The 22,733-nt window shown below is 35.3% G+C and overlaps 1 protein-coding gene across 2 annotated transcripts in view; it reads right to left on the bottom strand.

Moving 5' to 3' along the window:
* Positions 1–243: 243 nt before the first annotated feature.
* CadN (Cadherin-N) overlaps positions 244–22,733 on the bottom strand; it is an 855,435-nt gene continuing 832,945 nt past the window's right edge. For both annotated transcript variants that reach the window (XM_067767104.1, XM_067767103.1), the window contains 3 exons: positions 10,344–10,556; positions 6,791–6,961; positions 244–512 (listed from right to left, as the gene is read on the bottom strand). In XM_067767104.1, the coding sequence (XP_067623205.1) occupies positions 388–512; positions 6,791–6,961; positions 10,344–10,556 (509 nt within the window). In that variant the 3' untranslated portion in view covers positions 244–387. The remainder of the gene's footprint in view (positions 513–6,790; positions 6,962–10,343; positions 10,557–22,733) is intronic.

Below are 22,733 nucleotides of genomic sequence, written 5' to 3'. Positions count from 1 at the left end.
TTTGTTTTCTATAAAATTGGTATGGGGGATGAGTATTTTTTTTTACATATAATGTATGCATGTCATTTTGTTCGCCGCTAAATTAATTTTCATTTTTCATAGTTTTCAGGCTGTCGTTTTGCGTGCTTCTCCTATACTTAGTCTTACTTCTTTTACCTCTATATATATATATATTCCACTTTTTGTCTTTGGTTGCACTGCTCCATTTATATAAGTTTAGTTGCAGCTCATAACTGTGTTCGCTTGTTGTTTTTGTTTTTTTTGTTTTTTGTTTTTGTGTAATCCTCTTCTTGCGTTTTGTTTTGCTTTGTTTCGTTATGTAAATTTCGCTGCTTTTTTTTATTTGCTCCCTTACTTTGGTTTTTGTTCATGTTTTGCTTTGTGGTTTTACAATCCTAATTCAGCATGTGCAGCTGCAACATTCGCATCGTCTCCATACATATTGGCCAGTTTGCCAAATCTTGGCCCCCACGCACCCAAATAGTCGTATTCGTGCGCCTCATCATCAGTGCCTGGAATAAATTATGTAATAAAATTTTAATATTTTTTTTTTCAAAGTGCATAAAGAAATATGTGAATTGGGGTGTTATGAGAAATTAGAAACAACATTTTTAGAAGCTAAAGTATCGTATCTTAAATTAAGTACATACACAGTTAGAAAGTATATCTCTTTCTATCTTAAAATTCTCAAAAAAAAAAACGAATATTTACTAATACAGACACATATACTAAAATATTATATAACATCAATTACACATTCAATTGTTGAAGTCTATATTTTTATTTCTGGAACTAGGACAAACAATTCAGATGCAACGGTACTCTAAAAACGAAACCATAAAATTACCATAATTGTCCGGTAAGTAGAAATTCTATGCACAGTTTATACATATCTTACTAAGTTACCTAGGTTGAGTGCGTTGATTTCGCTACTCAACTCTTGCACCTGCTCTCCGAGAGCACAACTCAACCCGAGGAACGCAAGAGCACAGAAAGTGTATATCTAAGGCACTTCGTACCGCTGCTGAGTAAAAATCTGGTTACAGTCTCACATGAAAAAGCAACAGGTACGATAAAAAATGCCGCGCTGCAACCGAAAAGAAGGACCCTACCTTCAGGGCTACTTAAAAAGCGATCACAGCGAGAACGAAAGAGACGCCTTAACAGGACGAAGAAAAAACGGTGACAGAAAGGCGTGAGGGCAAGCAGTTAGAGCTGCTAGCCACCAGGAATACCGCCCGCATATTCCACCGAAAAATTCGGCTACGGACAAAGGGTTTTAGGCCCGCGGCAAACTCCTGTAAAAACGAAAACGGCAACCTGATAACCGATGTCAAGAAGGGTGCTTGGATTATGGAGGGAACGAAAATCTGTGCTTCTTAATGAAGAGATTGATGAAACGCCAAGCGAAGATGATGAACCCGAGCCCGAAAGAAGTGATGATGAAATAAATGTTCCCCCCACCCGATTTTGATGAAGTAAGAATAGCGGTAACCATCCAGGTTTGTAAGGTGCATCCACCTTTCTGCAAAATATGGTCAAACGAGTATATGCTCGCCCAGTCCACAAGAAGGGGGATTTTGCAAACAGCGCCACCTATTATGGAATCAGTTTTCTTAGTTTCGTATATAAAGTGCTGTCAAGCGTATTGTGTGAAAAATTTAAAACCACCGTGAATCGGTTCATTGGACCTTATCAGTGGGCTTCAGACTTTCTAAATCTATCATCGACCAGATTTTCACAATGCACTAAAACTTAGAAGAAAAACACGCGAAAAAAGTTTTGAAAAACATCACCTCTTCGTCGCTTTTTAGCCGACCTCGACAGTATTCCCTATACGCCACTATGTCTGGATTTGGTTTCCCTGCAAATTTATACAGCTGTCCAGCATAACGTTGAGCAACACCATCAACTTCGTCAGAATTCGGAGGACCTCTCCGAGTCGTTCGAAACTATTTGAGGTTCTAGACAAGGTGGCCCATATATGTGATTTCTTTAATTTAATGCTGCAGAAAATTATACTATCTGTAGTACTTAACCGCAGATGGGTTTAATGGTGGATGAGGACAAAACAAAGTACCTGCTGCCGTCAAGCGAAGAGTAAACGCATTTACGCCTTGAAAATCACGTCACTGTTCAAAGCCAATATTTCGAAATATTTATACTATGTTCAAACAGAAAAATAAATTGAAGCAATTTCGACTTAAATTAAGTGGTGCTCATACAACTCAATTTAGCTTACACAATAATAATTTGATAGCTGGTGGGCTCATCTCTACAGAAACAACATACCTATGTTCAGACTGTCAAAATGTGCGTGTTGCTATTAAGCGAATGGAATGGAATGAAAACATAAAACTTTGAAGCTTTTGTGTGTTGAACGAAAATGTATTCAATGTTTTGGTTTCATTTTGAATTTGCCATCTTCTTTTGACAATCCGTACAGTGAAATGAAAAAAATAAAATCAGCTGATGAGATGAGCCAACCATATAGTTGAAGTATGCGTAAAACTGGAGTTTAAATCTACTCAATAAACACACTTTTAAGGTTGCATTTGCAGTTTGAAACAATTTATTACGCGATTTTTTTTAAATTGGCAATTTATTATTACAATTTATTTTATGATAAATTGCGTAGTAAATTGCCAAAATGGTATAAATTGCCAATTTGGTGTGTGTTTGTACATAGTATAAAGCACTTCATTCATTTATGAATTCGAATTAAAACAAACAACAACGTCAATCTAAGAACCCAGCGAAGAATCACTCTTACCAACAAATGCTACTTTGGTACTAGGTAGGCAGTTGAAAAGTCCTCTAACGGCAAACGAAAGGCATGCTCTAAAAATCACTCATCGTACCCATCCTGCTATATGATCCATGACTACATCAGATGAAGTGGTTCTGGGTGTTTTCGAGTAAAAGATTCTTCGAAAGTTGTATGGGACTAACTCTTTACATTTTCTGAGTCGAATGCTAACACATTTCGTTATTCGCTTGGAAGACTAGCACAGTTCGTAACTGGCGTGGAAGACTAACCCAAATCGTTTAGTTGTGTGAAAGGCTAGCATATATTAATCGTGCTAGTCTTCCATCGAATTGATGGTATATATATCTACTACAAACTGTTTGCTTTTGTAAAACCACTTGTTGGTTTACCTCTCATCTTCCTTCATTAGTATTCATTAGGAAAATGGAAAATATTTGATCTCTTCGCTACCGCTATTTAACTTATGTAAGAGTAAGGTATATATACATAAATATATGTTTTTAACTGTCCTAAGGAGTTGCCTTAAAAATTAAAATTTTTGCTCACTTTTACACCCAATATTCAGCGGTATTGGAGCGCAGTCCTGGAAATTTGAAATGAAAAAAATTAAAAAATTTTTGAAAATGAGTTAAATGAATTACAAAGGTGCTATACGCTCTCTAGCGGCTAGTTTTTGTATACAAAATATATTTTTATCTATAAATTTAGTGTAATATTTATTGCTGAAAAAAATACTAAACCTACATATATCTATTTGAGAAAAGGCGAAGTAATACAAATAAAAACTATTATTCTTTTAGTTTACGGATATCCCCTAAACAATATTTTCAGTGAGGAATTGGGTGGTAGTTTACGCGACATTAGTAGAAGCATTTAGTACAATTGTGTTTAACTACAGGGTATACTACAAATACTTATCTAAAGTAAGTTAAAAGTTTATTGTATAATATATTGTAAATATCTCTGAATGAAAAACTGTTCTCCAAAACACATCATGCGTACACCAAAGACAAAACGGTAGGCACGGCCGGCACTGCATAGCGTGAGGGAGTCTTCTTAGACATTGTTTGGGATTTACAACAGAATTGTTCTTGGCCTAAGCTAGGAGGAGTGACCCTGCAGAAGAAACCTTGCACAAAATATCTAGAAATCATTATAGACAATAAGTTTTCGTGGAAGCTCCACGTGAAGGAGAGTGTGAAGAAAGCCTCGACGACACTTTATGCATGTAAAATAATGCTGGGGTGTTCGTGGAGTCTATCGCCTTCTCTCTCTGTAGATATTTACAGCCATTGTTAAGCCTATCCTATACCTTGTTTGGTGGATGAACACTCAAAGAAGAACTTACCCCAAAAAATAGAGGTGGTAAGTATACTTAGCCCTAAAAACAAACCTCAGTGGCTGCAGTGTATGCCATTCCACCTGTAGAATAGCGAAGAAGATAGCGTTAACAACTGCAACTAGGCTCTGTGCATTGGCGAAATTTGAGCGTAGATCATACGACCATAGTTTTATAGCGTCGTCAATCTTGACGAACAGGCTATCTAATTCCGCACCTGGGTTTCGAAAAGGCACTTACAGCCACTATAGAGAAGGGTGGTTGGCGCAAAGATGCCCAAATCGCAAACGAGGCGATACACATGCATACCGATTATTTCAAAATAATGGAAGGAGTAGAGCCTGCAGTATATTGTGTTGATACAGAAATAAACAGGTTTTACAAGCTGCCAAATCACTGTAGTGTTTTTCAGACTACTAGTCGAAAGCAAAACGTTAGAAATGCTGTAAGAAAATAGCAAAGTAACAATTAAAGCAATAATCTGGCATAGCACAACATCTGGAAAGAATCGGGATAGAGAAAATAATAGGTACATCTATACTGGGTTCCAAGCGTGGCCCCAAGCGCGGATCTGTAAAGTGTCGAAGATCATGTCTTACAATATTTGACTAACAAAGTTACTCTTATCATTAAAGAGAAAGGACTGCAGGCTCATAACAGGTATACTAACTGGACACTGCCTTCTGCCGTCGAATGCCTTTAAATTAGTCCTAGTAAGTGAAATCAGGTGGATCAAGTTTTTCGTTCGTGCCCAGCGCTTGTCAGACTAATGCTCTAGCTATTAAGTGTGATACAGCTATCTAATCTAGAAACAGCAAAAGGCATAGGTTCTAGAAAGCTTGTACGAAGTTCCTGGTTTTTGATAGGGTTTTTCAGTTTAGTCATAAGACAATTTTCTGGTAATACTATGTACTCATTAAATCTATGTGAGGTCTTCACGGACCAGCCAGTTCAATTTTATCTAATCTGAGAATATGTCCTTTAAATTATACCGAAGTATCATGATCGAATCCTGTGGTAGAATGGCAGGAGACCTCCTCCAACTTTTTGAAGTAATAAGCTGGTCCTGTGGCTGGCAGATCCCGTACTCGTGAAAATCTTAGAAATCTCGGACTTAGCCTTATTTTAGTGTGGACCTATTGTACCAAAAATTATTTATTCATAAGAGCCCTCACTAGATACTTTGGCAACAACAAAGCAACCAATTCATGCCAAATGTTTTCTCAAAGTTTTGGTTAACTACATCCTATGTATTTATGCGATGTAGTCACTTTGCGTGATTGCTATTTTTGAAAGGAGAAATAAATGTTAGAGGCGTTGGTTCCACATCGCTATTGAAAAGATGGCTAAGGACACGTTAGTATTTCTGGGCTGATTCTGTGTGTGCCATGAATAGCTTCTCGGCGTAAAAAATGTCGGTCCCGTCCTGCAAAATTGTAGTATACTTTAAAAGAGCACGACACAAGTTGGAAGAGAAGTTCGGACTAAAATGTGTTTGGAGGTTATCGCGCCTTGCATTTTAAGTGTTAAACCTATTACAGTGTCCAGATCAAAGTTGTGATAGCGCGACGCGCGTCTCCTTTGGGAGATTTCTCTCCTGAACTAGAGTCAGAGAAAAAATCGTTCTAAAATAAACGAAACGAGTTTAAAATTAAGAACATTCGTTGACAAAAGTCTGCTATGTACGTTTTTTCTTAACTCGTGAGTGATGGGCTGGTTTTAAGAACAATTTTTCAAAGCACACTGTTCGTATTTTGGACCAGTTGATGTGTAAATATTCTGTGCTCATTTCAAAACCTATTTGTGCTTGAAATAAGATTTTTCGTTCTCACGCTTCGAGAATGACTTATGGTCGATTTATCAGTTTTCGTTCCCAATTCAAGAACGGTTTGCGCTTGGTCATTGATGGGAGGGGAAAATAGGTAGGTTTCTTTCTGAACTAAGAGTTCAATATCAATATCCCACAACTTTTTGAGGATGTTTCTGAGGGCCTTTTCACACTGTTCCTCTTAATACGGCTGGATTTTAAGTGTCGAATATTTTTATATTGCTTACGTAGATGACTTCTTAAGTTACTTGAGGGCCAGGCCTTTCAATCAGATATTTGTTGGGATCCCCATATTTCTGGTGTTACTCAGCAGAAACTGTTTGTTCAGCATTTAATTTCTATCCTTTATGGTGAGTTGTCTCGCCGCATTACTGAGCGCAGTGCGTGCAGAGTCCTCCAGTATATTTATTGCTTCTGACCTTTGACAAACGTAAATTTCGTACCCAATGTTTTAGTATAGTTTTTCGTTTATCACAAAAAAATCATCACTAAACTCGTATAGGTTTTTCATTTAACTAATTGAAAATATATATATGTAAGTGACTGACGTGTTTTCATATCACAGACGAAATAAGCTAAAGTAATTAATTTCTAAGTACGACTTTGTCAATACTAGCAAATGCTGGCATTTCTATGTTTAATGATTTTAATTAAGTGATGTGATGTGACTGATTACTAATGGAGCGAATATTGGGTGCGAGAGCTAAATAAAAGTGCTTTGTTTAGTATACATAAATAAATAAATATAACAGGGTAGACTTTCTTTCTTTTTACTATGTATATTTATATATGTTTTAAGTTATTATCTTCGCTTTACTCCTAAATTAAGCTAAATATTCATGAAACTACTTACCAGAGGCCAGCGAACTCAGCGAACCAGCTGTACTGCCGCCACCTTCATAGGCGTAATTGCGTAAGTCATCGAAAGGCGGTGCATTTGGGTCACCATCAGCACGTTTTTTATGGTCCTCAATGAACATACCCACATTTGGCTCTTGACCGGGCATAAGCGTCATCACCGGATCTGCAGCGTTACAGCGAATATGAATAGAAAATAAAACAAGAGAAAAATATGTTATGAATAAGTAATAAACAGCGAAAGTAAAAAATATAAAAAATTACCAAGAATTTGTAATAAGTTTACAAGTAAAATTATGGCGTTGGCGGTATATATATAAAGGATATCTTTGCGGTGAGTGGCTGGTTATAAAACCCAAATGCAAATTCTAACATATATTTTAGTGCGTAGCAGAAAAAAAAATCTACGATGCTGCATATTTTAATGTTTCCACGTTGCCTATTGCGACAGTGGCAAGAGAATGGAGATGGTTTCTATAGGAATGCATCTCCAAGCTGAAGTGCAAATTCATGTTGCTTAAAAAATATTTTTGCTATCGCAAGCTAACTTGCATACAAAGTTTATGTGAAGAGCAGATATGGATGGTTGGGAATAAAAATTGTATTTGCTTATGGTGTCCATATTTGTGAAAAAGTTTGTGACACTATTAAGATGTTTGTACTTTTTTTTACGATAGAATCAAGAGTTTTAAAAACTTAACTTTAAAGGTCTTCTGGGGATATTTAAGTATATAGTTACTTATATGTATATACAGAGAACCCCCATCTAACGGATAAGGCAGTCTTCCTTGGCAGTACAATTTTTTCATGCACTAAGTTTAAGGTATTTTTTTAAAACCAGGGACCAATATAAATAGTTATTTTATATTTTAGAGTCGAAAAAGTTCGGTAAGCGTAAGCTTATTGGATCCCGGAGATATCCAAAGCATTTTCATGACGAATTGTCATCCATTTCATTTATCTGGCTTTATTAAAAAAAAATTCATATATATTAAAATTAAATCCGGACTTTAATTTTGTTTGAGCGACTGTCGTAGTCGCCAACAGCCAACCCTTCTATTTAATAGAACTTAGGCTTAAGAAAACCTAAACATGAATTTAAATGAATTTAGCTGAATTTTATATTGAAGTTTTTTACATATGTACCTTTTACGTATAAGTATGCATCGTGAATTATTTGCATGTACAAATACGTATATTCTATATTACGTACATATTCCTTATTAACTTTAAGTATTTGAGACGTTTGTATTGTACGCTAACACGCCAGCGTATTTCACCTCTCTGGCAACCCCAACACTGGGTTGACAGATGTGACTATCTACACATACATATATTTATTATTGTGTTGACATTTTCCTTTTTATATTACACTCGAAATTCTTTTACCATCGCGGTTGTGATCTCTTTTTCTCTTTTAAATTAAATTAAATTTAAAGAAATTGTTAACCCCTCTGGAAAAACAGGACTTTATAATTCCTGTAATATTATAATTAAACTATATACTCCCAGGAAAGGAAAGTTGAATCGTGTCCCAGCACAGCCAGGTAAATTGTGTATTGCCAGCTCCCCTAAACAGTGGTCCTTCGAGCCGGCTCCCCTAAACAAATTTTTTAAGGAAAAATAAAGGCCAGCCCTATAACTATGAAACGACTCATCCGAATGAAACGAGTTTTATGCCAATAGATTCTTCTCAATATCTAAATTTTAAACCGATATGGTTATTTGAAAGTTTTTGTTGCTAAATTAAATAGGTGTAAGGCGAGATAACCTGCGAACAAATGTTTCCTACGAACTGGCGGGACCGGTTCTACTTGTTTTATGCCGACTCCGAACGGCATATGCAAGGCAGATGTATTTTCACTGAGAAGCTTTTCGTTGCAGAAATACACTCAGAGTTCTTGCCAAACACTGTCAAGGGGCGACCCCGATTGGAAAAATGTTATGCTAATTGAAAAAACGATTTGTCAAAGCATGTTTGGAACAAATATTGATATTTTTTTACAATACGGGAGTTCAGAATTTGGCGTATTTGATGTTGGAAATGTTGCTATAGCAAATGAAAGCTACGGATAGTGAGCAACTTTTTTCGTTTTAAATTTTTTCATTGCATATTTTGTTTCGTTTTGACGTTGTTGATATTATATTCAGTTTTGAGAAAAATAAACTACGCTTTTTGATGTTGCGAATGTGCCGTGACGTAGCAAATGATAGCCGTGTAGTTTGTTAGTGTATTTTAACATTTTGTACATGTTAGCAATGCAATGATGCTAGACCATTTGCACAAAATCCTGAACTCCCTTAATATTTTTTTCATTTTAAAAAAAATAAGAAAATTTTCGGTTCAAAACGGTCGACTGCTGAAACACGTCCAAACCTGTCGAAGGAGGTACCAAAAGTTGCATTAGGGCCTTGGTATTAATAACCCCAAGACGGAAAATACAAATTTGACTTCTTGCAAAAGATATTTGGAAAAAATAGTTACAAATTTTCATGTAGTTGTTGGATTTTTCATTATCTTGTTAAACACACATTTGAAAACTATTTCGGGATCAATTTAGAATCATGTGAAGATTTTTTCGGGACTATTTCGGAACAGTTCCGGGACTATATCAGAACTATTTTCGGAATAACTTCAATCATTCCAAGACCACTCACGGAATATCAGTATAGTTTCCTGATTGTTTGGAATCTTATTGGGAACTTCTTCGAAAATATTTCGTTATTATTTTGAAATTGTTTTTGGTATAACTAAATTACGGTTAATTGCTGGTCGCTTAGACTTTGTAATTCAAAGGTGGGTGATTTTTACTTCTTCGTGAAGAGTATAAGATGCGTCTTCTATGGGTTAAGTCCAAAGCCACATTTCCCATTGCTAATTTCCGAATTGCTTCGAAATATTTTTCAGATTTCGGTATATTTTTATTAAATTCTGCATTGTTTTGGGATTTTGTTCAGAATTATTTAAAAACTAAATACCTGAAGATCATCAGCACTATGTCGGTATAATTTTGGGATTTTTAAGGAATCATTTTAGGGTTTATGGGAAATCATTTCGAGATAGTCTTGACGATAACCTGGGAGATAATTAATGACTATGTAGACAATAGTAGTTTACACCTTCTTTTTAAGAGGAGGGTTTTCTAGTAGTGGCTAAGTTTTTAGCTCTTGTCACCAGTTCTGTGAAGGTGGTTTACCTCCAAAGTTCTACTGAAAGAAATGCATTCAGTTACATAAATTTTTTGAGTATACAGTTTAAAATCTTTCAAAAGCTCGATTTTTGTTCCCCCACTTTAACTTCCAGTGAAGAAACTTTAATGTACGCTGATTATTCACTCGGCTAACCAACTGAATTTTTATAAAATGTGTACAAATATTCAGTTTAGTATAAATTGCGTATAAGCATAATATCGACATTTAATCGCCACTTCATTACAGCTAACTAAATATTTTCAAACGCCATTTGCGGATTAAAAATAACTATTTGCTAAAATATATCACATATACTAATATATAAAGGATTAAACTACGCCATTTATTTTACTTACACATTATTGGCATTTTCATAGCCGCCAACTCGGGTGGCATAGGACCACCAATTGGTATTTGTAACGGTGTAATATCGAAAGCAGTCATATCATCCTCACCACCACCCTCATCATCATAGTTAATAATATTTTCTCGCACGTCATCATCGGGACCGGGATATTTAATATGCGCTTCACGCCGACGATTATAAACGACAAATACCAGTACTAAAACTAAATAATATATACGAAAAAGAAAGAGAAGAGCAGAAGAGGTGTGCGGGAACAAAGAATTGTTGTTATTAATAATTTTTTTATGTAAACAAAATGCAAATTCAAATATAGTAGGTACATATTTATATATGCAATGTTTGTTTGTAGAATTAATAAATTTCAAATGTTTGCCTCAGCATTTGCCTGCAATGAGCGGTGATATTTATTATGCCACAAAAGCTGAGCATATAAAATATTTTTGTTATTTTATTTTTTATTTTTGTTACCTATTTGTTGTTGTAAAACTTTATGAGCTGCATATTTTGTTATTTGCTATAATTATGTTGCATGCTAACGTTTATACGTACTTGAAAACTTTTCAAGTGAATAAATTAAATATAGAAAATAATATTTTTTACTTCTTACATACATACAGTGATGTTCCATGAAATAGAGCCACGCAATATCTAAATAGTATAAATGAAAAATAAAAACTAAGGAGCCTAGGAATTCAAAGTTTTTATAGTAAAAGATTGAAAAGTTTTCTTAGTAAGCTACACAATTATGCATCAATTCAATACATAAAGTCTAAACAATTGCCCCAAAATTTAAAGTTTGTTGCAGTGTTCTATGAAAGATGTGACTTAAAATAGAACCATGAGAATTTCTTGCCTTTAGTCATATCCAGAAGAGACGGCAGTATGAGTGTGTCTTCGAGAGAAAATTTCTTCGAAACTACGGACCCCTACGCATTGATGGCGGCGAATTCCGGCGAAAATTTTATAATGAGCAGTTCGAGCTTTAAGCAGATATTAACTGTGTTTTTTTTACATCTACATACATATACGCTTAAACTTTATATGGACTGCTAAGCATTAAACTTTATCTACACTTTTGAAATTGTTGCGCAGAAGATTAGTACTCCTACATTTCAAAATACATTATACTCAGATGCAACTGAAATATGTATATATGTTTCAGCTCTACAATACCTCTATGTATTACCTCTACAAATCGTGTGTGTCCACTATTCAGCGTAACCGATTCAGCTATATGTTATACACTATCGCCAAAAGAGGTGTGTGTCTCCGCTTTTCGGTACAACATAGCTAGATACCGATAGATGATTCTCCTAAACATTATCTAAGTGAGGATACGCGTTTTTTTTACCCGCAAACGTAGAAGTATTTACGTGTAAAAAAAAAACGGCATTTACCACAGTCCAGCGAAATAAAGCACAGCGGCTACGCTGTTTAGGCCATGCGAATGAAAAATTATGCTCCGGTTAAGAAAGTATTTTTTATCAGAACCCGCCTATGGAAGCAGAGAAAGAGGGCGGCCTCCACAACGCTGAAAACAACAGATGTAAATCTAATTTAAGTTTCCCCTGTTCACAGTTGGCCGGCCATAACCTTTTAAACAAACGGTTAAGCAACAATTAAATAAGTAAGTAGGTCATGCCCAATACTGTGATTGATCTCAGCTGCAGTTTCGAAACCGCCAATTCTCAGAAACTTATCTCAGAATTTATTTCAAAAACGCCCTATCTGAGCTCAATTTCAATATATTTGGACATTAGCTGGAGTGTTTGTGGAAAAAGTTTTGAGAAAGGGCGTTTTTGAAATGAAATTCTGAATGGCGGCCAGCGTGGTGTGATGGTAGCGTGCTCCGCCTATCACACCGTATGCCCTGGGTTCGCACCCCGGGCAAAGCAACATCAAAATTTTCAAAATAAAGGTTTTCAATTAGAAGAAAATTTTTCTAAGCGGGGTCGCCCCTCGGCAGCGTTTGGCAAGCGCTCGGGGTGTATTTTTGCCATGAAATGCTCTCAGTGAAAACTCATCTGCCTTGCAGATGCCCTTCGGAGTCGGCATAAAACATGTAGGTCCCGTCCGGCCAATTTGTAGGGAAAATCAAGAGGAGCACGACGCAAATTGGAAGAGAAGCTCGGCCTTAGATCTCTTCGGAGTTTATCGCGCCTTACATTTATTTTATTTTTAAATGTGGCATTATTCAAACGTCCTCTCAGATAGAGTATTTTCGAAACGGCAGCTGAGTTATTGCAATACTCGACTCAGCAGTCGAAATACTATTTATATTCACATATTCCTTTTTGAAGTTATACCGCATGCTTTTAAGTTCAATAGGAATTTTTAAATAAAACCATACTATGTATTTCGGTGTTTAATATACCGCTTTGCTGTATATTCGAGCAATAAAGAAACAAAACTTAAATCAAAATAGGATGGGTAATAGTTCATCTCATATATCATAGAATATTTAGGCTGGCCTTCATAGTTATGGGGCTATAATGCTATAAAAATTTACGACTGTTGGGTAAAATGGCTCCCACTGACAAGTATCCAACAAAAAAAAAAAAAAACAAAAAATACTTGGGAGACCAGAATCGGACGCATTTCTGGCTAATTCTACCTGAAACGAGTGGATTGCAGGTTCAGACATTGCTAATAAGCTACTAAAATAATGGATAGTCGAGCGTACATATGTTGAGCTTAATGTAAACTTTAAAACACACTTCACAGGACACGACTTAAGGTAAAAAACTGCAGATGACTCTATTTTACGTCACAGCTATAAAAATGACTCTGCCTATCGGGACTACGTTTTAAGCTTTATGTATCTAATAAACGTATCAATGTTCGACCTTTCGAAATAAAAAAATTTATATACACCTTTTGCTGTGATATTGCCATTTGATTGTGTTTGAAAGTACTTGACTCTATTTCATATACATGCAGCAGCGAACAGAAAAGTAGCCGTGGCATTTTCGTCAATTTAACTTTTTTTATTTGACATATTCTAAGAAAAAAACTTGTTTGAAATTTGTTACTGAAACTATGCAAACCAATCTAAAAACGTTTTAAAAAAAAATCGAAAATTCGAGAAATTTTTAGAAAAATTTCGATCATTCTGCTTGGAGTTTTGAGTAAGCTGTTTTGTAGCACAACCAATTCAAGTCTCACAAATTATAATCTAAAGGTTCCTCAAAATTTGGCTTAATTTTGCAAAAAATATGCGAGTGCTTTAGATTTTGCTCCATAAAAACTGCGAAAAAATGTTTTTGCATGGAAAAAAAACCAGAACACAATTCAGAAGAAAAATTGTTAAAAATAAGTGCGAGTTTTCGAGAGACCTATTACTTGTATTCTGCTAGACTCAGAGAAATCCGAATAAAAAGTTAGAAATTTTCGAATTTGTTCCAAAGCGGTTTTGAGATTGATTTGAACAATTTCAGTTACAAAATGCATAACCATTTTTTATTAAAATATCGAAAAAACCTAAAAAATTTATTTATGAAATTTGATAAAAACTGTCACTGCCATTTTGCTGTTCCCTACTTTACAACGTTTACATATATCTCTATGGTTTTATTTGAATGTGAGTAAGTGCAATTTAATGAAATGCCAAAATATTTGCGCAAGGACAACTAGCATGCATTAGAGTGAAATTCATGCAATTATTTTAGTCAATGAAAATAAAAAAAAATAAAAATGCTCTAAAAGAATATACCAGAAATATTTATGATTTAAAACATGCTTTTAAGGGCTTCGCAGTGAAGGTGCGTACGGATGTATGTAAATATGTACATAAAATTTATTTGCATAGCGACTCAGAACTAAAGTCGTGCAGTGCTGTTCTACACCTTTTTCATTATTAGTTCAGAGAGTTGCAATTGAGGTTCAGAAAATTAAAATTAAAGTCCATAAAAGTAAAATTAAAGTCCAGAAAATTAAAATTAAAGTTTAGAATTTTTACTTGTAGTTCAGAAAATTAGAATCGAAGTTCAGAAAATTATAATTGAATATTCTGAGCTTCAACTGTAAAAGTTTCCAGCAGTGGCACTTTTTTTTTTTTTAAATTTCGTCAATTTAACTCTTTTATTTATTTTCTATATTTCGAGAAAAATCATCAAAGAATTTTATTACTGAAATTAGATAAAACAATTTTAAAATACTTTTGAAAAAAAAACTCGAAAATCCAGGAAAATCTTTTTAAAATTTCGAAACTTTTATTTAGATTTTTCTGAATGTTATGAGTATGAAGTTTTCTAGCTCAATCATATCTAGTCTCACAAGTTACAAACTTTTTGCATCTCGAAATTCACACTGATTATTAAATTTTTTGTCCGAAAGCCTACAACTTGTGTTTTATTTTATTTTTCGTAAAGTTTCTTCGAAATCGTTTTGAGACTGGTTGCATAGCTTCAGTTGCAAAATTCATGAAAATTTTATCTTAATTTATGGAAAATAAAAAAATTGTGACTTATTGACGAATTTTGATAAAATTTGCCACTGCTATTTTCGTGTTAGATGATGTATTCACATATTCAGTGGATTGCGAAGCACGTGCGCCAACATAACTAAATATAACTAAACTTAATACTAAAACCAAATGCTATTAAATTAATGCCAACAAATTCAAATATACTAAATATCTCTAAACGCACACTCTCTTATCTTTAATTTATACTTACCTACTTAAATATGCACTAGAATGCATCTTTTTTTGGATTTTGAATATGGCGAATATTATCAATTTCGATTCATCACTATGCCGCTAGTGAATAAATGCTGCACAACAATAACAGCAAGACAAGCAGGTAAAATACAATACAGCAGGGATGCACCTTAACGTTAAGGTAATCGTTTATCAAAAAATTTCCACCGTTTCCGTTGAAACACTTCGAAATATTATCGATAAAGAAATTATAAAGATAAATTGTATCTCGTTTTTAACCAAAACGAAAAGCTTTAGATAACGTTAAAAACGTTAACAAAAACGTGATACTTTATGTTTGAATTGTGGTGGCAATACTATAGGCATGGTGAAGCCGTAAGACGGTAACAGCGAGCGTACATACACACAAATTCCATGCAACTTGTTTGTGTAATTCGTTGGTGGTAATGTCAAAAATACTCTGAGAAATGTTCGTACTGTCAAAATTCATAGGAAAAGTTGCAATCAGCTTGGCTAATGCTTTCACCTTTAATGACTACGCCATCAAAATGGATAATATAGCATTGCCAGCATAGTTTGAAATTAAAAATCAACATAAACGATTTGATTTCGTTTTTATATGGCAGGAAAAGAAACAAAATCATTTCATTAATTTGACGTTCTTAACGTTAATAAACGAAACGAAATGACTTTGTTTCGTTTATTAACGTTAATTATCGTAATTCTGATATCGGTTCGTTGGTTAAGCATGCCTGCAATACAGCCACACTTTCATGTAAAAGCAGCTAAGATCGTAAACATTATTACGCACATATATGCTCAGCAACAAAGAGCGCAGATGAAATTACGCACACATATACGTTGAAGAAAAAAGTTCGTTTGTTATGCAGAGGTGTAAGAGAAGTAAATTAGCAGCTAATCGAGAAGGCTGTTTGAAATGTAAGCATAACTGTACCATGAAATGCAGACCCCTGGTGTAGACACTGGGAGAAATAGGCGAACAAGGCAACTGAGAGTACAAAAGCAGCGCAGTTCGAGTGAAATGGAATCAGTTTGATTTTAACACGCTATAAGTTAGATATGCGAACACATTTAGTTGTGGAGATCTACCATAAATTGCTTTCAATAAGGAGCATTTGAGTGTATTTTGTAATACATCAGTTCATTGGCTCTAAAGTTAGCAGGAGACGCAGAATAATAGATAATTTTTATTTGTATATTCGTTGAACTGCTTAAGTTATTTTGATATGTTTTGGTACTTTGGATGCATTTAAAAGGTTTCCAATATAGATGCCAAAGGAAAATTTCTTCTCATACTTTTTTTTTGATATTTTTTTAAGAAGGGTTACTACCTAAAAAATATATGCTTTAAAATTGTATAGCATATTAATTATGCTGGTCATTCACGTTCGTTTTGATAAAATGAATTGAAACAATTTCTGACCTGGAAGTACCGGAAAGAGTTTATGGAGACCCCATACTTGAGATAAGTGCTATTATCTAACAAAGATAAACTGACGCCAGTAATTTTTTAATGGTGCTAGTAAGTATCACCCTTTTAGAAAATACGCATGCAGCTCATGGATGTTGGGATAATTAAAAGTTTTTTTAACATACTTATTTGAACGCTGTTAAGTATGTAAATATAGGTTTGCAAATGCATATAGTTGCGCTCACGAAAACAGCAGTGACAATTCTTATCAAATATCGTCAATAAAACTCTTGTTTGTTATTTCCGATAGTTTAAGAAAACACTTACACTAAATTTTACCGCTGTGATGTTATGGTAGCGTGCTTCGCCTTCCACACTGAAGATCCTGGGTTCACGCCCTGGGTAAGGTTAGGCTAGGTTGAACTGGCTGGTCCATGAGGACCTCACGTAGACTGAATGAGTCCGTAGTGTTACCAGAAGTTTGTTTTAACAACCAAACTGAAAAACCCTATCAAAAACCAGGAGCTACATATGTTATGAAATAACTCCGTCCTCTTGGCAAATACTAGAAGCTTCCTAGGACTTAGGCCACTCGCTGCTTCTAGATCTGACAGCCGTATGACTCCTAATAGCTGGAGTCTTAGCATGGCAAGCGCAGGGCACCGGCACAGAACGTGCTCGATCGTTTCCTCCTCCAGCCCGCACTTGATAGATGTATCACTGACCAAGCCTAATTTAAAGGCATGTGACGCCAGAAGGCAGTGTCCAGTCAGAATACCCGTCATGAGTCTACAGTCCTCTCTTTATAATGATAGAAGCAACATTGTTAATCTAAGGTTGTAAAACCTACACATAATCTTCGACACTTTACAGCCCCGCGCTTGAACCCACGCCTTTCCTGCTTGGTCGATCATTTGCACCTCTTGCCTTCGCTTAATCTCGCCCAGTCTAATTGGGACGTCTACGTAACAAGCTTCAAGGGATGCGCCCTTTTTAGCTAGCTCATCCACTTTTTCATTCCCATCTATTCCCATATGCCCTGGGACCCCGGTTAAAGCACCATTTAAATTTTAGAAACAAGTATTTTCAATTAGAAGAAATCTTTTCTAAGCCGGGTCGCGCCTCAGCAGTGTTTGGCAAGCACTTCGCGCGTATTTCGCAGTTTTGTAGCGCAAACAATTTCAGTCTTACAAATTACAAATAAGAGGTATCTCGAAATTCGCATTGTTTTTCGGACATTTTTTTCTAAAGTTATTTGAGAATTTTCTCCATATAAAGTGTAAACAATATTTTTTTACTTCTGAAACCCCATTAAGAAAAAAAAATTTCAAAAATTTATGCGAAATTTTAGGGACCCATAAATTGTACTTTGTTTAACCAAATTTGCTTGAGCTACAAAACCATATACTCTAAAAACTTCAGAGAACTTCAAATAGGATTATCGAAATTTTTGTGAAATTCTTGTTGGAAACATTTTTACGCTGGTTTACATAGTTTTAGCTACAATTCATGGAAATTTAAAAAAAGGTAATATCTAATTGACCAAACTTGAAAAAAATGCTATGATGTTTTTCTTATCGCTGCTGTAATACATTCAAATGCATAATTTTGTAGTTTTGGCGGAAAACACGCTGTTTGCCATACGCAAAGTATTAATTACTTTCAACCAGCACCCACATACACACTCGTCCCCACTCATTTCGTTTATAATGCATCGCTAACCAAACCTCATTTGTGTAGTCACACACAAAAACTAACAACAACATAAAACTGCAACGAATTAAATAAATAATGTTCAACGTGTCAGATTGTTCGAAAGAAAGCTGCCACAAATGCGAAACTGTGTAACTTATGCACATATAAATGCATACATTCTCATACAAACGCGCATATCTATAGCAGCAGTACCACATTCTAACTCAGATGGTTTATTTTTGTAGCTTTCGAGTTGCAATCGCGTAGCAAGTTCTAATATTTCATTTTAAAACCATCAAAGTTAGATAAAGTTGATGTAACAAATATTGGATTTTTTACTCTTTTTTAGTGCATACGTGTATCCAAGCTTTAGCTTCGGTGTGTTTTGGTTTTTCCTCTACGTACAAATTTTAATTAGTATTTGTTCTGTTTTGTTCCGCAGCAAAACTGTATCTATTAAATTCACGTGAAGTATTTTAAAATTTAATACTTGGTTCGGTAAACTGAGCCTCAATGTTACCTATACGCCCTGCAGTCCACTAATGAAATTAATAGTATTGTGATGAGTGTTGTCATACATATAACGTAACGAAAACACTGCTATAACAACAATGACAACATCAGCAAAAAAAAAAAAAAAATTAAGTAGATGGCACGGGGGGGCACCTTTATATAAGAGAAGTGTTCGAGAATATTCTATTCGAATAAACTTGATGTGTGCCTCAAACAAAACTATTGAAACTATACGATATGAATAACTCGAAAAATTATTAAATTTTTCACAGTATAATGAAAAAAAGTTCTAATAGTTCATAAAAAGACGTACTTATTGAATTTCAGAATAGTGTATCAAAAATACTTTTAATAAGTACCTCATCTTTCTGTCTTAAAGGCTTAGCTTTTTGAAGAATAATTTTGTCTATATATTATGGTGTGAAAAGTTTCGATTAATTCCTGAGTATTTTTGTTATTGTTTCGTCTCACTGAACAGTGAAATAAATGGGCTCAGATATTTTGTACAACAAAGAGCTCTTTATAATTTATTTAATAATTTGGGAAAAATTTAAACAACGTGACATCAGGACGGACAAGGCGACAACTGTTTCGATTATACCTTGTAAATCTCTTCAAAGCCTTTTCTCCCGGGAGTGGGAGTCGAACTCTCACCCCTACGATAGTTGAAATGGTTGTAAACGCATTCAGCTACGTCATGCCTGTTGTGAAGTCTTTCCCAATTGCCTTCTTTTTGCATATTTTAATCTTTTTTTACACATTGCATACTTCGTATGCAATTATGTGTTAAAGCTATGCTTGGTACGGCGGTTTTTCAAAGAAACTTTGGTTTTGTTGCTGTTTTCGTTCTATTTATAGAACTACAACGAATTAACCAATTTTGTCTGTTTGTATGATTTTTAATAATCGGGGATTGCCCATATTGCTTTTTTTAAATGTATGAAAACATTTATTTGAAGCAATTTTTTTTTAATTTTATAATTTATTTAATAATTTGGGAAATATTCAGCATGAAAATGATAGTAAAACCTCACAATGAAAGTAATTTGCGTACTTCACTTTCAACGTGTTAGAATCAAACTGGTTCATAATCCTTTGGACTGAATTAGTTTAATCCCACTCGGTTGCTTAGTCATTAAAAAAAGCCAAGCACACACAGAAAAAATTTGGTTACGAAGCCTTTCTGGAAATATAGCCTGAAGGGAATTTGATGCCTATTAAAGCTTAACACTGTTAAGTTTCTTGAGATGATCCGAACAAATATCGTTAATAAGTAGGTTGTTGCAAATATCGACGAACCAACATAAAACAAATGAAAGCTGCTAGCAAATCCGCTTTTTTCATTTCCATCTACTCCCATATGCCCTGGGACTCAATATAGATTTAAGCTTCTGCCTATCTCGATTATTTCTGGAAATTTCTTGTATTCAATCACACGTTCACCCTCGCGAAGGGTAGATATCTTTCCGTGATGCGATGGCTTAGTCTCTGGCCACGGGGCTGGGTCGCTTTGTAAGGATGCAGGTTCGCATAGATCTCCATCCCTGTGGTGAGCGAATGGAGACTTACTACCAATATTCTGATTAAGGCGTCAATCTTAAACTTGTTGGCTCAAGTACCCAGATATAGTATAATCAGCATAAGTGGTACTCTAAGAACAACGCCTAGCGCAACCTTTTAAATCATATTGACATCCTACGATTGGATCCAGTTGGTTAGCGAACAGCGGACATCCGTCGGCCTTATGTGGAGTGGCCCAAATGCAACAATTATAAACAAATACAGCTTTTTTTCCTGTAAGCACGGATTTCTGTGCAATCAAAACAGTTGCCGAGAGCAACTTTATGTTAAACATTCCTGCTTTTCCATATACGCCGACGGTACTAAGCTAAACCGCAGAGTTATAGGTGGAGTATGTTCAAGCGACCTAGACCTCAAATTTTCCTTTTAAGACTACCCGATGGATATAGTGTCTTCCTGGTCGAAGTATCAGCATTTATGGAAGCCGCACATAGGACATGGGAAAACTATAGCGGCAACGATAACTGTATTTTGAGCGACAGCCAGGCTGCTGTCAAATCTCTTGGCCTCGTTTAATTCTGAGCTAACACTAAATTGTTACCGATCTTTTCAGGAGAATGTGAAACAGAACCATGTACACCTAACTTGGATCCCCGAGCACAGGATCGTCGAGGAAAACTACATTGCAGACAAACTCGCCAGGCCAGGATGATTCTTTTTTACCAAGAAAGCTTTGGTAGGCACTTTTAAAAGTGCAAGATAATACTAAAGGAGCACGTCTACCGTCAAGCCGACTAAAAATGGCTACAAACACCGGAGTGTCGCACTATGAAGATACCCTGGTCAAAAACGTAATCCCAAAAAGTTCCGACAAGTTTACTCCCCATGTAGGGAAAAAATTTCCATACTTTCAGTAATAATTATTGGATTCAAATTTAAGGTTAGGCTTCCAGAAATATTAGGAGCACATTAGAGTCATTTTTGCAAGAATATAAAGTGGATGAAGAGGATGAAAGGTTGGCGTACATCGTCTGGAACTACCCGACGCTATTTGATGCAAGGCAGCGCTTTCTGGGGTTTCCCTTTCTGTATAATCTTGGCGAGATCGTGGAGTAGGACATCAACGACTTGGTAGCGTTTATCAGATCCTCAAAGTGGTTCGAGGAGGAGAGGTAATGGTATCCCTCCGTGGGATATCACTTTCTGTATAATCTGCGCGCAAGCGTGGAGTATGACATCAAGTACTTTTTAGCTTTTATTTAATTTCCTCAAAGTGGTTCGAGGAGGAAAAGGAATGGTGTCTTTTCGTGGTATCCGTGGTATCAATTGCCAGTTAGTTAGTTTTTTAAGCACATTATGGGACGAGTTTCATATCGAAAGCCCCCATTATATTTAAAAAGCCAGTTTGAGGAAAAATATTTTGCCCAAAATTGAAAAATTTGTTTAAACAGCTACCATTTTACCGCTTCGAATATTTCGCTTATGTTTAAATAACTTTTTTAAATTTACATTAATTGAGCTATAGCAAATGTATCGCATAGAAAGGTTTTACCCCTAGTGAATAAGGAATTCTCCCCTGTTCACGAGATAAGTTGTGAATGTATGCTGATATATAAACCATATAAAAACCTCCACTAGACGCATAAGTGGATCCCTTATATAGGTAAGTATATTAACGCCCCTACTAACAACACTTTTCAATTTAAGTGTACGTATGCTAAGGTTCTCTACTTTGTTGCTATCTGCCCTCTTCAATTATCGAGTGCCAATACGCAACAGAAAAATTGCAAAGAAGGATTCCGTAATACACTTGTCATTGAAGCCTAAAATTTATGAGCAAAAAAGAAAGGAAAAAATAATTAAAATCACTTGAACATAAAATATGCATATGTATGGGATTACATATATACATATGTAGGTGAGAGCAGAAAATTATAGGATATATCTATTTATGAGCTTTGTAATATCCACTCTTAATTCGTTTGCGGACATTCGTTGAAGTATAATATCCATGTAGATATTCTGCAATTAACCAAACTAGTTCTAAACTACCTTACCAACTGATCAGCCAGTTATTTATTTTAGTAATAGATGTAGATGCGATATCTTATGTAATTCTTGATTTCGAGACGATACGAAAGTTATATGATTTATTGTCGGTAATAGTACTTTATATAGAGACGGTTGAACAAACAGTGCTTGCAAGATTTCTATGCCAGGGAGAAGAACGTGGAGATGAAAGAAGCAAATATATTGATGAAACGTCGTGATCGCGAAGCTGCAGAAAATATGGGTTGGGACGCGACTCTCGAAAAGTCGAAACCATACAAAAGAGCGAAGGAAGCTTTTGGCTCTACAATCAAGCAAAACAAAGTTAGATGCTGGAACACGCCTTTCGAGGAAGTGGATAACTTTGGCAGGGATGAAGAATAGTAATAAAAAACTCCGTCCACCGAACCAGGTGATGGATGAAGAAAATATAACACACATTGTGGACGTTCTCCTTCTCACTTATCCACTAAGAGTGGATGGATATGTCACCGAAGAATACCGCAATA

The sequence above is a fragment of the Eurosta solidaginis genome, chromosome 2, assembly GCF_040869045.1.
Source record: "Eurosta solidaginis isolate ZX-2024a chromosome 2, ASM4086904v1, whole genome shotgun sequence".
NCBI classification, from domain to species: Eukaryota; Metazoa; Arthropoda; class Insecta; order Diptera; family Tephritidae; genus Eurosta; species Eurosta solidaginis.
Note: the sequence above shows the minus strand (reverse complement) of the source record. Positions and strands in the feature narration are given on the sequence as shown.